This window comes from Podarcis erhardii (genome assembly GCF_964252035.2).
Source record: "Podarcis erhardii genome assembly, chromosome: 9".
Classification (NCBI taxonomy): Eukaryota; Metazoa; Chordata; class Lepidosauria; order Squamata; family Lacertidae; genus Podarcis; species Podarcis erhardii.
This window is the reverse complement of record NC_138512.1, coordinates 65464729-65488096: the sequence shown is the minus strand read 5'-3', so window position 1 is coordinate 65488096 and position 23368 is coordinate 65464729. Positions and strand designations below refer to the sequence as shown.

General features: G+C 45.4%; 1 protein-coding gene across 2 annotated transcripts in view; it reads left to right on the top strand.

The window, feature by feature from the left end:
* AFF1 (ALF transcription elongation factor 1) overlaps window positions 1-23368 on the top strand; it is a 143465-nt gene that overhangs the window by 5306 nt on the left and 114791 nt on the right. Inside the window, exon 2 of one of the 2 annotated variants that reach the window (XM_081876669.1) lies at window positions 727-780. In XM_081876669.1, coding sequence (XP_081732795.1) covers window positions 755-780 — 26 coding nt within the window. In that variant the 5' untranslated portion in view covers window positions 727-754. Of the gene's footprint in view, window positions 1-726; window positions 781-15689; window positions 15889-23368 lie in introns of those variants that run through there. The other variant, XM_081876672.1, reaches the window with a different exon arrangement.

Here is a 23368-nt window from a genome sequence, read left to right as displayed (position 1 = left end):
AGTTTGGGAACCCCTGCTAAGAAATGAAGTTTCGAGGCCTGCTTCAGGCTTGTTGGAGTCGCCTTTTCTAGCTGTTCATTTCTACAATGAGAATAAGCGAGAGTGACCTGTCTAAGAAGCAGGACTTGCAGAAATCTCTGTACATGATTTTAAAACCAGAAGACAAAATAAGAAAGCACGAAAAGCAATTGTTGGGATCAATTGAAAAGTCATAAAGTAATGAGCAAGCTTTTGGGGTTGGACATGTAGCAAAGAAGGAGAAAAAAAGAAAAGAAAAGAAGATGGAGGGGGAGAGAGAGAGAGAGAGAGAGAGAGAGAGAGAATGAATTATGAAAACCTTGTTGTAATACTCAAGCTGGAATTGAAGAGGTTTTGCCCAGACTTAATTAGGCTAGACTGTGTTTGCAGTGAAGAATTCTCATGTTACACCAAAGACGAATGGGACAACCCTTTTCTTATACAGTATACTCTTGGCTTTAGTTTTTGATTAGTAATTAGCCTGAAGAAGGGGGGTGGTGAGCTTGAAAGCTTGTTTGCTACTCTGTGACTTGTTAGTCATAAAGGCATTGTGCTAATAAAGGCTACCGCTGCTGCAGGGAGAAACAAGAATATATTTGAAAGAGCTTCTGCAATTTTCAAATGCTATATAATGAGTGACGTGTGATCTTCTTCAAAAAGTGATAAAACTGAAGTCTGATTGGCTGATGACTCATGTTTCCTTTCCAGATGAGCTGATTTGCAGAGAATTGTCAAGATGGCTTCTACAAACACCAGGAACAGGTAGGATTTAGGATGAGGGCACCATCCACTTCTCTTAGAGAGCCAGTGTGGTGTAGTGGTTAAGAGCGGTAGACTTGTAATCTGGTGAACCGGGTTCGCGTCTCCGCTCCTCCACATGCAGCTGCTGGGTGACCTTGGGCCAGTCACACTTCTCTGAAGTCTCTCAGCCCCACTCACCTCACAGAGTGTTTGTTGTGGGGGAGGAAGGGAAAGGAGAATGTTAGCCACTTTGAGACTCCTTAAAGGAAGTGAAAGGCGGGATATCAAATCCAAACCCCCCTTCTTCTCTTCTAGAGAGGCCCTTGCTTTCTTGACCTTGTTTTGTGGTCTTTGCATGAACAAAAAGTTACTGTTAAACACACCAATAATAATCATTTAATAATTCTATTATTTGTACCCAACCCATCTGACTGGGCTGCCCCAGCCACTCTGGGCAACTTCCAGCATATTCAAAAACATAATAAAAGTTTATTTGGGCCCATTTAGGGGCCTGGTTTGTGCAGCATCTTAAGTCTGAGCCTAAGCCTAGGTAATCTGAGCTGGGACTTGTGCTATGAGTGGTACCCAAGAACAGCCTTAGCTGCTGCTCATGGTTAGTGGGGAAACAGCTTAACCACAGGTCCTGGTTCAGATGACATGCTAATCCGGTCGTTCCCAAACTTTTTTGTTCCACTATCCCCTTGGCTCCATAAACTGTTTCCCAATGCCCTCTATAAAAAGCATTACAGTTGTACCTTGTAAGTCGAATGGAATCCGTTCCGGAAGTTCGTTCAACTTCCAAAATATCCAAAAACCAAATCACGGCTTCTGATTGGCTGCAGGAGCTTCCTGCAGCCAATCTGAAACCCCGTCGGATGTTCAACTTCCAAAAATAGTTTGCAAACTGGAACAGTCACTTCTGGGTTTGCGATGTTTGGGAGCCAAAATGTTTGGGAACTAATCTGTTCGAAAACCCAAGGTACGACTGTATTCAGAATACAGTCATACCTCTAGTTGTGTTAGGTTCATGTTGCAGATTTTTGGGTTGCGAACGCAGCAATACTTCCGGGTTACGCCGCAAGCGCAGAAGCGGTCTGTGCGCTTCATGCATGCGTGGGAGTGCTCTATTGCATCATGCGCATGCACAGAAGCGGCGCTCTACGTACAGACTTTTAAGTAGAGGTACCACTATAGTGGTTTGCATGACGCACTGAAGAAGATCCCAATGCAATAACATTCAAAACCGTAACAATTAATTGCACCTTTATCCAATTAAAACTATTTCGTTCCATTAATTCAACAACAGGACTTGATCCTGTGATACGGGCTTTTTAAGGTTTCATAGTCATTTACACCACCCAGCCTCCACTGCCCCCCAGGCGGCACTTTGGGAACCAGTGTGCTAAGCTGAAACTTGGATTGCTGGCGGTCCCTGGAAAAGAGTTTGGAGGCACTTTGCTCCTCCCCAATCTGGTAAAAACAAGCAGGGAGCAGAGCAAAGTCCACTTGCAAGATGCTGTCTTGAAGCCCAAAGAGAAGCCATAGTTTAGCTTACTGTATTGTGTGAACTAGCTTAGTGAGGCACTGCTAGAAGCATCTGAGAGCTGCTCCCAGTATTTCAGGTTTTGTTTGTGTGTCCTGGGCTTCCTTTTTGTTTTAAAGTCTTAAGCATGGGTAGGCAAACTAAGGCCCGGGGGCCGGATCTGGCCCAATCGCCTTCTAAATCCGGCCCACGGATGGTCCAGGAATCAGCATGTTTCTACATGAGTAGAATGTGCCCTTTTATTGAAAATGCATCTCTGGGTTATTTGTGGGGCATAGGAATTCGTTCATTATTATTTTTTCCAAAATATAGTCTGGCCCCCACAAGATCTGAGGGACAGTGGACCGGCCCCCTGCTGAAAAAGTTTGCTGACCCCTGGTCTTAAGAGACATTGCTGAGGGCTTCCAAGTTTCGTTTTGCACTCTGTATCTGTGCAACAAGCACAGGGCATGGATTATCCTGTCGCTGTAACCAGAAATATGCCTTATTTCCCACTTCAGCTTCCTGTTATAAAATTTTAGGGTGCACACACATAGCAGACACACACTTCATGGAAAACCAGTCCTTCACCCTTCAAAATTTAGGAAATATTCCCTGAGGGAAAATTACACTTTATTTTAGTACACAGAACAAGCCCCAAAAGCCACTTTACCTCTCCTAATGACTAAATATTTCCTGTGCAGAATGAAATATCTTAGAGAAACCTTTCCTAATAGTTCTTTTACTTAAAAATCCTTCAAATCTTGTCTTAAGGGCATGTTTTTTTCATGAATTGGGTAGGCCTGTGACCTGGTTTCTAGAACTAAAGTATATACTATCTCAAAAGAATGGCCAGATAATGCAATCATCAAAGCATTATCAGGTATCTTGACAGGAGAGAAGTCATGCCTCTTTCTGTGACACATGTATGATGCTTTGTGGGTGGTCTTTGGTTAAGGAGTTGGGCTGCAAAAGCGAACCCCATTTTTTCTAGAACTGTCACATGAAAGAAATTGGCTGTGGCCTTCTCAAGTGCAGGGCTATTCAGAAGAACAGGCAACCTGTAAAATAGATTAGATCAACAATGGCTCACTGGTTGCCTTAAGATAATTCTGTCTGTCTCCTGATTCAATCTAGAAAGGCAGTTGCACTTTGTAATCTTGTTCTCTTGAGTGTCTATAAAAACGTTTGAGTCACCTCTTCAGCTTTAGTGGAAGGTGCTCAAGGCAACTTCCATTGAAGCCATGAAAACCATTCGAAGGTCTGTGGATTATGAATAAACTTCAACTTGAAAATGTGTTGGCATTGTATTAATTTTCTAGCGTTGGGTGGAAGAAATGGCTGTCGTTTCGCTTGCCAGGGAATGGAGAAGTCTTATAAATTTATAAGGCTTGGAGAAATTCCACATTTTTGTGTCCCCTTTGGACTTTGTATGCAATTTGACTCCTGTGTGTGTGAATGTGTGTGTGCGCTTTAAAATTGTCTTCAAATATTCATATATGTATGCAGCACTGTATCAGCTGCATGCTCTCCATAATAGTAAGCCCTTCGTGCTGGATGATGCCATGGGGAGTCAGATATATAAGCTGATTACCAAATGGCACCTTCAACTTAGGCTATGGTTGCCTAACGTCTTGGCGCCATCTTCCCTCCAAAATGAGTTTTGAAGCTTCCAGATCCTTCTCTAAGAGACATTTTGCTCTCCCCATATTTATTTACTTACTTAATTTAAATAGCTGCCCCATAGCAGAAGTACTCTAGGAAGCTAGGGTGGTGTTGTGGTTAGGGGATTGGGCTAGGACCTGCGAGATCAGGTTTCAAATCCCCACTCAGTCATGAAGCTCACTGGGTGAGCTTCAGCCAGTCACAGCCTCCTAGCCTACCTCGCAAGGTCGTTGTAGGGATTAACTGAGGGGTGGGGTGAACCATGGAGAGAAAGGTGGAATATAAATGCAAGAAATAAGCCCTTTTGCTTACCTGCTTAAGAAAGATGGAGAGGGCAGCCAGATGGCGATGTCTGTCTCCAACCTGGCATTCAGAGATCTCCACAACTGGACCTGCGCCAGTTAGAAAACACACCTGGCTAATTTCTAGCACTGATGGAGACTGACCCCTTATAAGGTGAAGGAGTGCCTCCACCCCCATCGTTCTGCCTGGACACTGAGGTCCAGCGCTGAGGGCCTTCTGGCGGTTCCCTCATTGTGAGAAGCAAAGCTACAGGGAACCAGGTAGAGGGCCTTCTTGGTAGTGGCACCTGCCCTGTGGAACCCCCTCCCACCAGATGTCAAGGAGATAAACAACTACCTGACATTTAGAAGACATTCTGTTCAGGGAAGTTTTTAATGTGTGACATTTTAGTGTATTTTTGGTCTTTGTTGAAAGCAGCCCAGAGTGGCTGGGGAAACCCAGCCAGATGGGTAGGGTACAAATAATAATAAATTATTATTATTATAAGGTGGGCTGTGGCTCAGCAGTAGGACATATGCTTGGCATGCAGAAGGCAGGCTCAATGTCTGGCATTTCCAGGTATGGCCAGGAGAGACGCCTGTCTGAAGCCCTGGAGAGTTGCTGCAAGCCCAGATGAACCCAATGGTCAGAATCTGTCTTAAGGCAGCTTCCTAGGTTCCTGTGACATGCATCTGGGGCCACCTGATCTCCATCTGGTTCCCAGACCGGCCTCCTCTGGCTTATGTAAATTAAGTGAAGCAACATGGAGCAACCTTGTCAAAACATGGCCCGCAATGCTGCTTCATCAGGTTTTAAAGGGATTAAGGAGAAATTTAGTTCCTGGAAGAGGTCAAATGCTGCTCCCATAACACAGCTGCATTTCCACAGCCAGAAAAGTGGTGCTGTGCTTGCGGATTAATCAATCCCTTATAGTCAAATTTCCAGCTTAAGTGTGCTCAGCGTGACAATGTAAGAGGCACGAGGGGGGGGGGGAGGGAACAAGCCGTATTGAGTTTCAGTTAACTCCCCTCTAACCTGTAGTATTGTCTGGGCGCCTGTTCAAGGTGCTTACTGCCGCCACAGAGTCCGAGGTGGAAGAAAAGTAGAGCTGGTGTTCTCAGCATATCGCTGACACCATGCTCCAAAACAGTGCATGGTGATCTCTCCTGTCAGCAGCAGTTAGTTAGACGTTAAAAAGCAGAAGTGGGACTTCTGTGGTGTGTTCCTGTTCAGTGACCCTCTCCAGGATACTCTATTTCATCCTGACTTCCATCCAGTTTTCTCTCTGCCCCCAAAGCAGTCAGACAGCACTATACATGCTCATTGGGGTTCCTACACTCTGAAGCAGGGTTTTTTTCTACCTAAAAAATTGGAATTTTGCTGATCTTAGTGTTCCCTTGAGTCTGCTGATTCCTCTCTCTTCTGTGTGGGCATTGTTGCTTTGGCTGCATAAGCAATGGCGCTTGCCTCTGAACAGTGAAAATGGAGGAAATGGTCAGGGAACAAGATGGGATCTTGGGGCACATCATAGAGATACTGGAATCGGCACTGGTGGGCCAGTTAGAGCGAAACCACCACAAAATGGATGTCTCCAGTTATACCAGAAGGAATTTATTTGTGGTTCGGTGACTAGGACCCTGTCCGCACTGTACATGTAAAACCAGTATCAAACCACTTTATACAGTCATGGCTTCTCCCAAAGAATCCTGGGAATGGTAGTTTGTTAAGGGGCCTGAGAGTTGTTGTAAAGGTAAAGGGACCCCTGACCATTAGGTCCAGTCGTGGCTGACTCTGGGGTTGCGGCGCTCATCTCACTTTATTGGCCGAGGGAGCTGGCGTACAGCTTCTGAGTCTTGTGGCCAGCATGACTAAGCCTCTTCTGGCGCACCAGAACAACGCACCGAAACACCGTTTACCTTCCCGCTGGAGTGGTACCTATTTATCTACTTGCACTTTGACGTGCTTTCAAACTGCTAGGTTGGCAGGAGCAGGGACCGAGCAACGGGAGCTCACCCCGTTGCGGGGATTCGAACCTCCGACCTTCTGATCGGCAAGTCCTAGACTCTGTGGTTTAACCCACAGCACCACCAGGAGATCTCTGTTCCCTGCCCCTTCAGAGCTATAATTCTCAGAGAGGTTTAACCATCACTTATTCCCAGGGAACTCTGGGAATTGTAGCTATGTGGGGGGAATAGGGGGTCTCCTAACAACTCTCAGCTCCCTTAACAAATTACAGCTCCCAGAATGCTTTGGGAGATGCCGTGACCATTTAAAGTGGTATGAGACTGCTTTATATGTATAGTGCAAATATAGGTAAGTCTCCTGGCCTCAAAGAGCTAACAAGTGCTCTAGCCTGTTGTCATGGACCCTTTCACCAGAGAGGCAACAGTGTAGGAAATTACTGATGAGGAGATATGCATGAAGGTAACTGATCCAGTCTGGGATGCTAACCTGGGAGTGAATATGCTGGGTGATCTCACTTGTTCAAAAGGACTTGACTCAATTGCCTCTTCTAAATTACTTCTTGAAGCTTTTGGTGATTTGAGATAAATGTGCGCTCCCTTTCATTAATGTTCCCAAAGCGCACCCACACCCACAATTCAAAGCCGAGAAATAAAATAATGCATCTCCTGCAGAGTCTGGTCTAGCACTATCCAAACAAGCAGAGCTTTCTCACCCCAGATCAGATATTGCATCAAAATGAATCTGACAGCTGTAGTGAATCTGAAGAGCAAATTGCGTCCTGCCTGTGGATTCTGCCTTTGTTTAGCTGGTATATAAATCACGGTCATTAACACTCTTTATAGCCTGTCTTCTCCCTGAATTGTTCTCCCAAGTCCAACAGGAACATATAAGCCTCTGTGTGTGCTAAATTTGTCTCTCTGCAGAAGCTAGCTGCTGCTTGTAGAACAATTAAAGCAAGAGACAGTTCTCTTTCTCAAGCTCTGGGAGGAAGACCTTTCATTGCCTACAGACAGCCACCCAGTCTTAAACAACTCCTAACCCACAATAATACTACAACCAGACCTAACACGGACACTGGCACCAGAGCCTGCAATAAACCCAGATGCCAACTTTGCTGCCACATACACCCGGACAACACCATTACTGGCCCCAACAACATCACACATACCATCTCGGGACTATTTAATTGCTCATCGTCTAACATTGTGTATGCCATAAAATGCCAACAGTGTCCTTCAGCTCTCTATATTGGACAAACAGGCCAGACCTTACGCCAAAGAATAAACGGACATAAATCGGACATCAGGAATCACAAGACAGAGAAACCAGTAGGAGAACACTTCAATCTCCCAGGACATTCTATACAAGATCTCAAAGTAGCTGTTTTACTACAAAGGAATTTCAGAAATAGACTGGAAAGAGAAGCTGCTGAATTACAACTTATCACCAAACTTAAAATCATGGAGAAACCTGGTCTGAACAAAGACCTTGGATTCTTATCTCATTATACATGACAAAGCCATTTTTCACCTTTTCACCCCTTGCTTTTTCCTGTAAGACCTATTGCAGTCGTTAAGAGTCGTCAACAGGCTCATCACAGCTATCTGCCAATCACCCATTCCCACCACCCTTCTGAGTAATACCCCTCCCCACCTTCTCACTATATAGAAGGGTCTGGAAACTTCTGTTTCAGTGTATCTGAAGAAGTGTGCATGCACACGAAAGCTCATACCAAGAACTGACTTAGTTGGTCTTTAAGGTGCTACTGGAAGGAATTTGTTTTGTTTTAATTAAAGCAAAATTATTAAGCTGCTCGGAGCAACAGCGGGATAATGTCTGCCTGGAGGATGCTACCTGCAGGATAGGCTAGCTGAGGAAAGATGGTCTGTAAGACTCCTAGATTCATTCTTCCAGCTCTTGGCAGGAGTTCCTTGCATTTACATTGCAGACAGCCTAAGTCTGGCTCAGCCATCTAGGCAGAACAGGCAGTCTCCTGGGAAAAACACTATTCAAAGGGCAGCTGTCATGGTGCATCATAGCCAGCTCTGCCCACAAGTGGAAACCTCACTCTAGTATCCTGTGAGGTGCTGCAGGGAATATTCTCCCCCTACACCTAAAGGTGGCAAAAAAACCTGTAAGCTGGTTCTGAGACAGTTACAGGGGCGTTGCAGTAATAACAGTGCAATCCTAAACTCGCATACAGTGGTACCTCGGGTTACAGACGCTTCAGGTTACAGACTCCGCTAACCCAGAAATAGTACCTCAGGTTAAGAACTTTGCTTCAGGATGAGAACAGAAATTGTACTCCGGTGGCGCGGCGGCAGCAGGAGGCCCCATGAGCTAAAGTGGTGCTTCAGGTTAAGAACAGTTTCAGATTAAGAACAGACCTCCGGAACGAATTAAGTTCTTAACCCGAGCTACCACTGTACTTAGTTGGGAGTTGGGACTTACTGCTGAGTAAAAATACCTGGAAGGTGGTTCGCAATTTCTGGTAAATGGGAATAAGTTTTTTTTAAAAAATCATAATACTATGGATAACTCCCCCCCACGCGTCACAGTATTTCTACTCCTAGTTATAGTAAACGACTAATACGCTTGTTTGCTAACGAACATATCACGAATACATCAGATAGCCTTGCAATATAAAGTTGTGCACAAATACCACAGAGATCTAGAAGTGCCACTTCTGGCTGGTATCTTGTCTCGAGAGACAATGGAGAGCGCCTCCAGGGGTGAGGTCAAACCACTGTGTTAGCAGCATCACAATGATCTCCCTGGGGCACAAGCCTGGGCTGTGCATATGGACGTCCTGGGCTGCCCAGATGACAAGGCTCCCCTTTTGGCTTTGCTGATGTTGCCCAATACATTTGGCACCAGCTTGGCTGCAGAATTTGCTGGAGAGAGGTGTACAAAGCACCATCCAACCATCTCAGGGATTTGTGTAGGGTTGTCTTGCAAGGCAGCAGAGGTTTAAGGTCAGTTTTCCTTCTTCTAGATGGTCTGACTTCCCAGGTTAATGAGCCCCATCTACCCCTCACTTCAGCACTTGCAGAAACTGCCTTCATGATTGTTGGCCCCACTAATGGTCCCATCCGCTCAATCTGCCAGAGCCTGTCTTTTGCATGCAGGTTAAGTCCCTTCCCCAAGACTGGCTACCCTCTCCTGGTTTTAGCTGGCCAGTCAAAGCCATTCCTGGGGTGTGACTGCTGTCGCCTGTTGACAGCTTCTAGGAGCCACAGCTGAGAGCCAAGTGCAGGGTGGGGACCAAAGATGAACAAACTACCTCAGAAGAGCATGACGTGTCCCCACCAGAGGTACTACCCCTCCCCCAACACCCCGCACATCCCAATTTCCACTTCAGCCTTTGTATGTGTGTGTGTGTATTCTACAATCTATATTTACTAATATATTAAGTGATTAGAGGTGTAGCCTCAAGTAAGCAGGACCACAGCCACATCCATTTACTATCTGCATTGTAGATGGTAGAATTCGCTCCTTTTCCATATAGGCTAATTGCTATTGCTTTCCTTATCTTCCCCAGTTAAATAGTGCTTGTGGGTTAGAAGAACTGACTGCTGCTCACATCATTATAGCTTTTCAGCACAGTCGTTTCTTCTCTTGGCACACAGACCTGGCTTAAATCGTTATGGGTTCTTCCCTGACCTTGATCAACTTGGGACCCTCCTCTAGATCTGCTCTGCAACAGCTCTGTGAAGCAGTTGAGGACAAGAGCAGGGTGACTGGTTCAGAGTCAGCTTAATTTTGGAAACTGAACCTGAGTCTGGTTCAAATTCAAATCTGTCCGTCTAAACCAGCGCACGACCCTGTCTCATGTGCTGCTCATAAACACTATACAGTACTTCAGTTGGGCTGTGGTGTAGTCTGAAAAGGGGCCCTCTGCACATGCAACTAAGAGTTGCTGCCAGGAAACACACCACTGCAGCCTCTTTCCTTTGTGGGAAAGGGTTCTCCCTTCTCCATTTTCTCCTCACAACAAACCTGTGAGGCATGGGTCAGGCTGTCATTGTGTGTGGCTGCAAGGAGCGCCAGTGGGCTGCCATTACCTGCTGCACAATGCCCTGCAGGAAGAGTGGCCTACTCAAGCTCAGTTACTTGCATGGCCATTTTACAATGGGCTCCATCTCTGTGCCGCCACCATTTCATGACTGGTTCCGGTGCCATTGTAATGGTGGGCCTTGGCCATTGGCATCCCTCCTCGTGGCTCCTGGCAAGATAGTTTGAGCATGTGAATACCAGAGTTACATGGGGTACTGTCTCTCTTAGATGCCTAAACTCAAATTCCCCCAGTCTAATATCCCTAGTGCTGCAGGATTGTCGCAAGAGCGCCTGGACTAAAATTGTCTATCAAAAACTTCACTCTTGTGGTTTATCACCACAACAGCTACAGTGGTACCTCGGGTTAAGAACTTAATTCGTTCTGGAGGTCCATTCTTAACCTGAAACTGTTCTTAACCTGAGGTACCACTTTAGCTAATGGGGCCTCCTGCTGCTGCCACACTGCTACCGCGTGATTTCTGTTCTCATCCTGAAGCAAAGTTCTTAACCTGAGGTACTATTTCTGCGTTAGCAGAGTCTATAACCTGAAGCGTCTGTAACCTGAGGTACCACTGTACTCACTTTGGGTTTTAGTAAAGCAAACAGTCTCATTTGTCAGCGCCTAAATGATATCGAGCGTCAGAACAACTTGGCCACAATAAGGAAATTTTGCCCATGGTATGACTATTTTCCACCTTCCCATTTCGACTCTCTGGCACCCTATCTGCATAACCTAGCAATTAGAAAATACAGACGTGCTTTTACTCTCACAGGATTGAATGTATCACCCTCAGCTGTACTTGAGGGACAATTCCAACAGATTCCACACGAAAAACGCTTATGTCCCTGTGGAGACGGCATTACCAAATTGGTGGCGCATGCCCTTCTGGCTTGCACTCTTTATAAAGACTTGAGGAATGAGATTATCACCCCTCTTTTATTGTCCATTCCGGGTCACCCAACCACTGCCACAATGTCCTTTCTCTTGGCAGATCAAGATGAGCAGGTGACAGCAAAGGTTGCAAGGTTTTTAGCTGGGGCAATCAGAGTAAGATCCGCTATTTGACTATTGATTCAAAACCCTAACATTTATTTTATATAATTGACTTTTTATTTCTATTCTTTGTATATCATATTGTTGCTTTATTGCTATGGCCGAAGGCTGACGCAAATAAAGATTCATTCATTCATAGCATAGTTGAGGCTGCCCAGTATACAGGACTCTGCAGGATCCAATCAAGGAAGCCTTGAAGGTTGTTCCTTATATGCGAGAGTTCTGGATGTGTAATGCTGATGGGTGAATCTGTGGTTGTGTTGGTATTTTGGTACCCATATGTGAGTTTATTCTGGGAGGGAAGTGTGGGATGTTTAATGCTATGCACATCAGACCTGCAGAAAAATCCCTGTGTGTTGTTATTGAGGTAATGGGTAAAAAGGGCACATCTGCAGTCTCAGCTGGGAATCTGGTTATTTTGGCTGTACAGTAGGGTGACTGTGGAGGGCTATTGAAGCCTCCCTCAATGGGACAATTCATGGACTGGGGCCAGAGGTCTGCTTGCGAATGAAAAGTCCCTAGCTTGCATGCTTGATGCACTTGGAATCACAATAGGGCGCTGAGCCCTTTCACCTCCCGCAGCAAAGGAATCTATTGGGATATAAATGGAGGCTGTTAAGGCACATCTCGTTAATTAATAGGCCCCTTTTCAGCTTTGTTTAAGGCCTGCCTCCAGACTTACTGCTTCTCCATAGTGCTTGCTCAAATTGTGTTGGCTATTAAGGGTGTGTGTGTGGGGGGGTGTATCTATCTATAAAACAATGGCTGCAAAGCTCTTTAACTTACAAATGAATATGAATGAAGGGTGTCTGGGTTATTTTAGTGGGTAGGGTAGCAATGGATAGCTTACAAACAATCCTGTGTATTGCACATCAGCAATTACATTGTGTTCCTTGGGTTGCAGGATGTCTCAACTTCTGCTGATTTGCCTAGGGAGTTGTTATGCTGAAGGAAAGGCTCCCAAGTTTACTTTAGCTCCTTCCTAGTTTGCTATCTTCTCTCTCTCTCTGTGTGTGTTGTTGTGTGTAGCTGAGCAGGTTTATATCTTTGTTTTACAGGGACCAACTCTGTTTAGGGATTTTTGATTATCTGCTACTCACCCTCACCCTCACTACTACTGACTTCTCTGCAGCCTTTGTAGATAAAAGGAAGCACCAGTTCTTGCACTTTGTTTTAATATATTTTTTAGCTCATCTCTGCCTCCACTTTGAAATCAAGAGGAGATCAGATGTTCTGGGCTGCTTGCCTTCTCTGTACAATAGGCCGCCTAGTTTGTCTGCTTTGCACTGCCCCCCCCCTCAAAATATCCTTTTCTCTTTTGGCCATTTATGCAGAATTGATACCTGTCTGTTTCTGGTTGTAAGAAAAGCCATGTGTGAGAAACATTTCCTCATTGGAAAATATATTGGGAACTGAACGCGTACAAAATCCCTTGGGCTGCTCCACCAGCACATATATTCTTTCAAAATAGCTTTAATAGGAAGCCATCACAAGCCCCATTCCCTGCTTCAAAAAGATGAGTTACGGGGTCTCTAAAATCCCCCACAGTTTAAAACCTCACAACCTGCTTCCTAATCTGCAAAACATAATTTCCATTGTGACTGCTCTGTTCATTTGTATTGTTTGGCAAGGGGTATGCATATACTCTCAAAAAACAACAACTATGTGCTTCAATAAATGAATTCTGCAACCAGTCATCAATATTGCTCACTGAACTAATTTCCATGATTTCCCTTTGTAATTTAGTTGTTTTGTATAATTTAATTAACCAAAAAGAAAAGGCTCTCAGAGCATCTTACAACAATCAATAATAAGACAGTTTCCCCTCTCAGACTTAACAGCGCACAACCCATGACACAAAAGGAAAAGCAGTTGGGAGGGATGATGAAAAACAGCAAAGTAGTTCTCAGTTGCAATGTTTCTTCTAAGTGTTTTTTTCTGTCAGGGAGGAGTCCAGCACCCTGTAGCTGCTTCACCTTTGGCCGATGCCCAGGAGGAGCTCCCCCCCGCCCTTATTATTGCAATGTTCTTCCTAGGATGCAGAGAGATATTTTAATATTTACTTGTCCTGTGGAGGGGCAAGAAGTTATGCAGGGCACTGACACATTGGCCAGTGAAAAAATTTGTTCACCCACCACCACCTTTGGCTTTTAATTTTCAGTAGGCATTTCCTCTTTCAGTTCAAATTGTCTTTATGCCTATAAGGACTAGAAACGTGTAGCAGCACTCTTGCACCCCTGAATATCGGTACATTTTTGGGGTAACATAACCAAAAACCTAGGGACCCGGGTGGCGCTGTGGGTTAAACCACAGAGCCTAGGGCTTGCCAATCAGAAGGTCGGCGGTTTGAATCCCTGCGATGGGGTGAGCTCCCGTTGCTCGGTCCCTGCTCCTGCCAACCTAGCAGTTTGAAAGCACGTCAAAGTGCAAGTAGATAGACAGGTACCACTGTGGCAGGAAGGTAAACGGGGTTTCTGTGCTCTGCTCTGGTTCGCCCAAAGCAGCTTAGTCATGCTGGCCACATGACCCGGAAGCTGTACGCCGGCTCCCTCGGCCAATAAAGCGAGTTGAGCGCCACAACTCTGGATTCATCCGCGACTGGACGTCCCTTTACCTTTACCTAACCAAAAACCTGGCATTCATCAAGAGCATTTTGTGTTGAGTTACCCTTCTGTTTTGTAAAGTGGGATAAAGAACCATTGGTGCATGCTGAATGTGTAGTTCATTGGAACACAGAAGCAGGGATTAAGGAACAGAACACACCTCTGCTTCTGGTTTTTTATTTGCACAGAGTGCAAGCTATTTAACTGTTGCAAAACCCTCTTTCTACCCACCAAAAGACCCACTAATCCTGGGTAAAGTATGATTCCTCCATTCCGGAAGTGAGGAAACACTGGGTGCCCAATATGTGAGTCTGCAGTGTGATGCAGCAGCAAAAAATAGCTAACGCTATTCTAGGCTGCATCAAAAGACATATAGTGTCCGGATCAAGGGCACCACTCTATTCTGCCTTGGTCAGACCACACCTGGAATACTGTGTCCAGTTCTGGGCACCACAATTTAAGAAGGATGTTGACAAGCTGGAATGTGTGCTGAGAAGGGCGACCAAGATGATCAAGGTTATGGAAACCAAGCCTTATGAGGAATGGTTGAAAGAGCTGGGTATGTTTAGCCTAGAAAAGAGGAGGTAGAATGACCATCTTCCAATATCTCAAGGACTGTCACATGGAAGATGGAGCAAGCTTGTTTTCTCCTGCTCTGGAAGGCAGGACTCGAACCAATGGCTTCAAGTCACAAGAAAGGAGATTGCGACTAAACACCAATAAATACTTTTGACAGTGAGAGCTGTTTGGCAGAGGACAGGTCTCCCTCAGGAGATTGTGGACTCTCCTTGGAGCTTTTCAAGCAGAGGTTGGATGGCCATCTGTCATGGATGCTTTAGCTGAGATTCCTGCGTTCCCAGGGGGTTAGACTGGATGACCCTCTGGTCCCTTCCGACTCCTATCATTCTGAGATTCTGCATCGGAGCAGCGCCCGAGGGCGATCCCCTTGTGCCCACCGCACCATCAAAAGTTGCCAGTATCTTTCCACCCGGTGGCGGCGGCTGCCTCTTATCCGCGCGCGCCCCGCATTGCGCGGAGGCCAGCAGTGCCAGGCAGGAGGGAACTCCGTGTCCCGCCTGGTGCGTGCTTGTACTGTGTGTGTGTGTGTGTGTGTGTGTGTGTGTGTGTGTGTGTGTGAATAATTTGTATTTTGGCAGCGCTCAGTCGCCGTTCCCCCTCCGAGGCGGGGCCCCATCCGCGTGTGCGCTCTCGCCGCGCGCCTTTCCCCTTCTGATAGGCTCGCCGCAGCCGGGCTTGTCCATTCCTCCCGGAGCCAACCCTCCCCGTTCCGTCGCCCTTGACAAAACAACATGTCCATTTAAGGGAAGGCGGAGCGTACCATGCGAACTTTTCGCTGGGGGGGCGGGGGCGAGGCTGTAGGTGCGAATCGTTTCAGAACCGGCTCTCCAAAAAACAATCCCCTTCCTTCGTTGGGAAAGCGCAGCCCGAAGCGCACGGTGCTTTCGCCGAGTTCCCCCTCACCCCAGCGCCCCATCATGGGTTGGCTCAGAGGCCGGACCGGTCCGGAGCTCCAAATGGCCATTCAGTAAGCGAGCCCAGCCAGCCAGTCCCGGGCTTGGCTCGCTTACCTGTGGAGCAACAGCAGCAGCAGCAGCAGCCGAGCCGGGAGCTCCGCCGCCTCCCCCTTCCCCTCTCAGCTGGCTTGCAATGTGTCGAGCCGGACTGGAGGAGGCCCCCGGGTGCCCGGATGTCTATCCAAATTAGTGTCGGACTGAGCTAGCAGAGGGAGGGAGGGAGGGAGGGAGGGAGAGGGAGGCGTTACAGCCGAGGAAGCAGCAGTCTTTGGGGAGAAAGGAAGGGGGCGCGTAAAAGTGGGATTGCTCTGAGCCAGGGGCGCAGAGCGCAGCAGCAAATGGACAGGAAGTTTTTGGGTGGCGGAGGGTAGGGCAAGGGCGAAGAAAGCCTTCCGATGGCCAGGAGACGGTCGGCTTGCTAAACTTCACTATGGCTGCCCAGTCAAGGTAAGGATTATATATATATATATATATTAGCCATCTACCCAAAACAAAACAAAACAAGATTTATGTTTGTTTCCCAGCTTCCCTCCCTCCCTCCCTCCCTGTTGTCGGAGTGTTTCCCCTTTTCATTGCTGCTCGTTCTTCGCCGGTTCTCTCTCTCTCTCTCTCTCTCTCTCTCCCCTCCCCTTCTCAAAAGTTTGTGCTCTTCAGAATTTTATTTAATTTTTAATTTGTTTCGAATCTGGTTGAAATGTATTTGGGTTTAAAAAAAAGATAGCAAAGCTCACCAGCCCCCTCTTGTTAAAAATCAAAAGACAGTTTTTTGTTTTTGGTTTTTTTTTAAAAAAAGTTTACCTCTCTCTGAAAGGTTGTGAAACAGGAACCTCCTGGTATTTAAATGTAATGGTGCATTTAAAAAAAAATCCTTGTGAGGGAAGCAGTTGGAATCCTCTGATCTTATAAAAGCTGATCATTGATATCCCCTCTTGCAGCGCTTTCCTCTTCAACAGCCCCTTTATTATAAAGGAAAGTATATATACTGATGCTGACACAATGGGTCTTTTTGTAAAATGTGTACGGATTTAGTATGCTTTCAGTTTTCTCTGGATTTCATGCCTTTAAAATGGTAGCTGGGCTGACTGTGAGTGAAATCTGCTGAGTAGGCAAAGGATGGAAATGGTCTGTGGAGCAATAAAAGGGGAGTTTGAGTGAACCAGAGTAATTATGTCTAGTTACTGCCAAATTAGGGGATGGGAGATGAATCCAGGTATACATTTTAAAAATGGTTGTTCCTAATCACTTCGGATTATGGCTTCAGGGGAAAGGCTTTTTATTAGTGCTGCTGCTACTCCTTCCTCTCCCTTCCTTAGGATTATTTGAGAAATCCCATGGCTAAATTGGGGGGGGGGGGCTATCCACCTCACTATATTTGAAGCAGCATGATGAGTTTGGGATGCAGTTTTCTCCCCTTAAATTCACACCCACCAGGCTCCCACTGTGGTTCTCTTACCACCCTCCAAAAAAATAAATAAATCGGTACCCAGCTGACCTATTTCAAAATGATGTTTGGTGTTGCTATTAGTAGTGTAGATTCCTGGCTGGAAACCGGGACGTGGGATTGTGGCAACTGGCAATGTTGGAGAAAAAAATGTCTGGTCGCTCCTGCATGGGATAAGTAGATGCTTGTATTCTTTTTTTTGGATAACTGCAACTTTCCTTGGGTAATCTTGGGCAATAAATAATGGGGAGAATATTGCTAATGGGCCATTGCCATAGTTTTGGAAATATTAAAGCCCCATCTCTCTCTCTCTCTCTCTCTCTCTCTCTCTGCCAGAGTCTTTATGTTCAAGGTATAATTTGCTGGCCGTCTTCTAGTTCATAAAAGTGCCAACCTCAACTTTTGCCTTTAAGCATGCACTGGCATAGTTTGGGAGGTTTGAGGGTGGAGTGAAGCGTTCTGGCTAAACTTGATTTGTATCATTTAAGAGGCAACGTAATTGAACTCAGTCCTTTGTAGTGTCTCTGTGATGTTTGGAGGACATAGCCTCTGATGCAAATGTCAGTGTTCTTGGTTGGGGGGGGGAGAAAGAATGTAGTATGTGATACTTTAAAAACAGCAAAAAACTGAATACACTGATTTGACTTTCAACAGAATGTGTTGAGAACAGTCAGAGATGCAAACGCTTGGAGTGTAGCTGCAACAAGGAATTCGGAATTGTTTTCTATGTGGTAGAATCCTCTGTTGTAGGAGAGGCTGTTTATGAAATCCAATCCAGAGAGTCTTGCTTCTGTTTGCCCTGCAGGTGATTGTGAGGCAGCTTGGCAGCAAAGGTCGGGAAGAATGAGAAACATTAGCATATGGATTCCTTTTTTCTTTCTTTTTTACCTAGAAGAGAAACCTTTACCAAACAGATATAGTAAAAAATATCTACGCATTTTGAGGCATCTGTTAAACTGAATAGCATAGCTCTGATTTCAGTAAGGATGTTCCTTCCGCTTGTGACTTTAGCATGCAATGGCCTGCCTACAGGGTTGAGTCCTGTGCACAAAGGAAAAACCCTGCACATGCAGTTCTCTTTGTGGAATTGTGTCAGCTGTGACAATGCCTTTTGGGAGGCACCAAATACAAAGCGGTATCTCAGCGGGACTTACTATTCAGAAATAGGGATTGGAAGGTTCGGTTGCAGTTTTGTGCACATTTACCTGGGAGCAGCTCCTTTTGAACTCAGAGCAACTGTCTTCCAAGTAGATGTGTGCCTATGATTTGGCAGAATTAGCTACAGTAATTGTTTGAAAGGGACACCACTTGGGCTGCCCCTCACACAGAATTTTTTTGGCCTGGTTTTACATATAAAGCATAAGAAAGAGTACAAATTGCACCACTCCAAAATATTAACTTAAGTTAAAAAACAACAACACCCTGCAAGTAGAAAGCTAGTTGAGTTCGTGCCATATGGCATCCATTTCTGATCATGTGATGCCTGACATTGGCAGAGTAAGCAGTTACGGGGGACTAACTTATTAGCTTTGTGGGTTTGCTGGTGCGAGGGCCCCCCAAAGTGACATCATTCTGTGGTAAAAACGCTGTGAGTAACCCCCAAAGGCAGCACATTTGCCTAAGAGCTTTTGCTCAAGCCTGTCAGCAACCCTGACCCAAGTTTACCTCTCTGCTTTCTCCGTTAAAAAATCGTTGTCGGCATCCATCTGTCTCTGGAGACTATGGAAGAATGCGCCTTTGGGGGTAAAGTCAAACTGCTGGAAGGTTTCAGCGCCTGCTGTGGCTGTAGATTCTGATATGGTAGACAGGGAGAGACATGTTTTGTTGCAGCTGGGGCAGGTGAAGGTGTCCAGTTGTGTCTCAGATGCACCATGGCGTTTCTTCAGAGAGAGGTTTCTCCAGTGTGCTAGTTTTTTGCTTAGGAGAATTTTTTTTTTTAAGCATGCTTTTGAAAATGCATCTGGAGTGGAACTGCCTCATTATGCCTTCCATTTCACAGAAGCTTTCTCCCTGGTTGCAAGCAGACAAAATTGCTCTTCGCAAGCCAGACTTCAGTTATGGTGTAGGAGTGGAACATGGAAATGGGAGAATTCTGACTAACTTCTTTGGTTAGATTGCTCAGCTTCTGCTTTTGTTTTGATTCAGGGGTAAAGAAGCAAATTCTAGGCATTTGGGCTGAAAATATCAGCATGCTACCTCAGTGCTTTGATACATCCTGCAGTGTTCACATACTGAATTGGATTCTAGTTTTCCCCTCTCCTTCCCACAATCTTACTTGAGTAAAATTAATCATAGTGTCCAGAAGTCTTAGAAACCTGGAATCAAATAACAGTGTGTAGCAACCCAAAAATATTAAGCATTAAATTAAAATGGAAAACTTGATATTTAAAGTGACCCTGGTGAAGGGGAGAGGGTCACAGTTTGCAACTTGAAGGGAGTGATTTTTCCAAAGTAAAATGCCACCCATGAGCTTAGTCCTCAGCTCTTTTTGTCATTATGTAGTCTTGAGCAGTGAAATATTTTCATATGTGAAAGTGCAATTTGGGAACATCGCTCACTGTCCACCTCCAAGGCATCCTTTTTTTAAAAAAACGCTGAAACTCTCATATTGAAAGTTGTATGAATCATGTCATTTATCAATGCAGATTTTGAATTAAACGTTAACCTGATGCAAATGTTGGGAAATTATTTGTAGTGCATGACAAGTTTTCCCCACAGCTGAATCTGTCTTCTACTACTACTACTTCTTTTAATGGAACATGTCCTATTGATGTTTAATGATTGGCAGGTGGGTTGTCCCACCCACCTGTCAAAGTGGGCCCACTAGAGTTGGGGGGACGGGACACATACTTCCCAATCAGGACAGAACTCCCCAAACATCAGCTGATGTACAAGCATTCTGTTTTCCACCAGATTTGGTTGTGTCAGCCAGTTCCCATGGCCAGGACATTGGGGCAGGTGGGCACGATTTCAGGGAAATTGCTTGCATGCCAAATTGTGGGTGGGGTGGGGTGGGGAACAGTTCCGGAGGTCCATATTTGGTCCGTAGGCTGGAGGTGCCCCATCCCTGAATTACACTTTTGTTCCAGCTATTCTTACCATGGAATTGTCCCCCCCCACCTTCTCACTAGATTTCTTTCACCCATCACATTCAGTTATGTAGGAGCTACTACTTTTCCTTTCCTTTTTGCCTAGAGGTGTTGTGTACCTAATGCAGCTGTTTAACTACAGCCATTTGTGTCCCAAAGCAGCTCATGTGTGACTCTCTATTAAAGGGATCATTGTAGCTGTCAACTGAGTGGCGGTGCTTCATCCCACACAGCCTATACCAGTCTTTGCCAAAATTGGGTCTCCAGCTGTTTTTGGACTACAGTTCCCATCATCCCTGACCACTGGTGCTGCTAGCTAGGGATGATGGGAGTTGTAGTCCAAAAAAACAGCTGGAGACCCAAGTTTGGGAAACACTGGCCTATATGGTCATTTTACTCTCTGTATATTGGGAATGATTATTCCAGGCTGCTTCTAAAGGTTATTATTGACATTGTAGGATGATTTCCACAGGTTCGTTTCATAAGCCTCTGGGTGTTTTCTCCAAAGCTTAGTACCGTGGTACCTCGGGTTAAGTACTTGATTCGTTCCAGAGGTCCGTTCTTAACCTGAAACTGTTCTTAACTTGAAGCACCACTTTAGCTAATGGGTCCTCCTGCTGCTGCCGCGCCACCGGAGCATGATTTCTGTTCTCATCCTGAAGCAAAGTTCTTAACCTGAGGTACTATTTCTGGGTTAGCGGAGTCTGTAACCTGAAGCGTATGTAACCTGAAGCGTGTGTAACCTGAAGCCTATGTAACCCGAGGTACCACTGTACAGTGGAACCTCGGGTTGCTAACGTGATCTGTGCAGGAGGCACATTCGCAACCCGCAGTGCCGCGCCTGCACATGCGCGGGTTTTGATTCAGCGCTTCTGCGCATGTGCAAAGCGCCAAAACCTGGAAGTAACCCGTTCTGGTACTTCCGGGTTCGCCACGGTGCGCAACCTGAAGCATCTGTAACCCGAGGTACCACCTCTAGAAATTCATTCTGATTGTGCAGATAAAATATAACTGATAGAATTCTGCAGGATGGGGTATGAGCGTGTGAAAACAGTCCAGATCCAATGATCCACAGATGATGGAGTTGTCAGGCGCCATCATGGCACCCAAGTATCTTCACTTGGTTGCAAAAGGCGCTTGGCGCCTGGCTAATTTCGAACACTGCGAGCATGTTGCAGTATATAGGGGACGTTAGCCTGGGTAGGCTCCAAACTGCAGCTGCCAAAAGCAGACAGGGTCTCCAGGTGGTTTCTAAAGTAGAACTCTGTATATATATTGCACTTAACTTCATTTTGTGGGTGACTGCTGTACAAGCAGAGAATCTGATGTGCAGGGCATCCACCCACACTCAGGGAATCTTCCTCGAATCTATACAGCAAGTAAGGACAAGGAAGAAAAAGAGGTTGAAAATAGCTGAGAGGTTTTAGAAGCCAGATTTTTAGGTTCAGTTGGAAATGGTTGGGAGGTAAATTCAGAACTCTATAAAGTGTCTTGAACCCTCTCCTATTGCCTCTGTTTCCAGGGCTGTGCATATTGCATTTACTTTTTTTGTTTAAATTTAAAATGTGGGACTGTGAAATAGCCATTGAAAGGCAGGGGATATACACACACATGTACCTGTCAACATTTTTTGCAAGAAGAAAAGCTGGAATTCCATTTCAGTCCTGTATACAATCAGAGAAAGTGTTGCTGCATTCATTGGGGCCTTTTCTCCATTAAGCATGCATAGGGTTACAACTTCAGTGACCTTTGTAAACTAGCCAGTTTTAAGCAAATTTCCCAGCCCCTGATAACAGGAAATGTCTCCTTGATGGTGTTGCCTCCCCCATCTCCTTCCCACTCAGTGTTGTTTTCCCCCTCTCCTTGTCATATTTGCATTTTGTGACCTTCTTAAAACTATTCCTGAACAGGCAGATTTCCCAGCTCCTGATAACCAGGAACCCACCCCTACCCCTGTTATTGAGATGTCAGGAGGCATTGCATATGTTTTTAAACTTATATTTTCACAATATTGAGGTCTAGGGACTTGATACATGCTTTCCATGTTTACTAATTTCTGGATTTGCACTTGAGGACCTCATACAACAGTAGTTTTCTCCCTGAGTGTCCTTTTTTTGTTTGTTTTCCTTTCCCCAAATCCTTCCTGGGAAAATATATTGAACTAACAATTAAATTGTGAATTATTTTGTTTAATTTCAGTTCTTCACATAGCAGAATTTGATTAGTTTGTGTTCAGAATTTGAAATGTGAAAGCCCGGGGGTATGGAAGAGAAACCTTTCTCCCTCATTTATTTATTTTTGCACTTTCCTTGCACAACGTGTATCTGCATCTCTTTATCCAGACAAACAGACCTACACAAACATATTTTATTTTCTCGCATCAAATGTCTTAAGTTCTCAGGAATCTGGGATTTCCCCCAACCATGTGGACAAAATCTGCATGAATGCTACAAACACCAAAAAGTGCTCGTCCAACAGGGTGTTGAAAATGTATGAAAACTAAGGCTGTGTACATACAATACATTCAAAGCACATGACACCCCCCCCAAAGAACCCAGGAAACTGTAGAACACCCACAATTCTCAGCACCCACAACTAACTACAGTTCCCAGGATTATTTGGGAGAAGTCATGTGCTTTTAATGTAACGGTGTATATACTGTATGATCTAAGTCTCCAACAGTTGCAAGGACAGCCCGGTGCATGAGTGAGGCAGACATTTGCATCCACCCCACCAGCGCAACATCAGTATCTTTGTTAAAAAAAACACCAGCTTTTGGGGAGATGTGAATAACAGAAAAAACGGGAAATGGATGGCCCTTATTATCTTGATCAAGTCAAAGTAGCTCTAGCTGCAAAGGATTAGAAATGGCCGCTTTCAGTAACGCCAGGACTTACAGCGTTTGAACTGTGCTTTACATATTAACCTGTGCGCTCCGTTTAAAGTTTTGTTGAGGCTTTGTTTTATTAGACTGCTGTCTCCAGGTGAGGACAAGCTGCTGAAGTGGTTTTTGCTGCGAGTGCTAGGCTGCTTATAGGGTGCTGCGTCACTTAGCTGGCTTGCACCAGTATGGTTCTCCCCCTCCCCCTCCCCCAAATCCCCTGCACTGCCCCTGAGCCTTGGGACATAATACATTGGATAAATTATTACACAAAAGCTGCAGGCCTCACGGGGAGGCTGCGGTGGGTAGGTGGATGGGAGAACAGTAGGTTAATGCATTCTGGTATTCCTTTTAGATTACTGCAGTGACACTATAATCATAGGAACACAGAGTTGATCTAGATGGGTGTTTTCCAGACTTCTTCGTTCCCATATTCTGTGTTGCAGAGGACTCTGGGAAAACGTACAGGGGTTCATATTGGGCCTCCCCACTGCTCCACATAAATTGAGTTAAAAT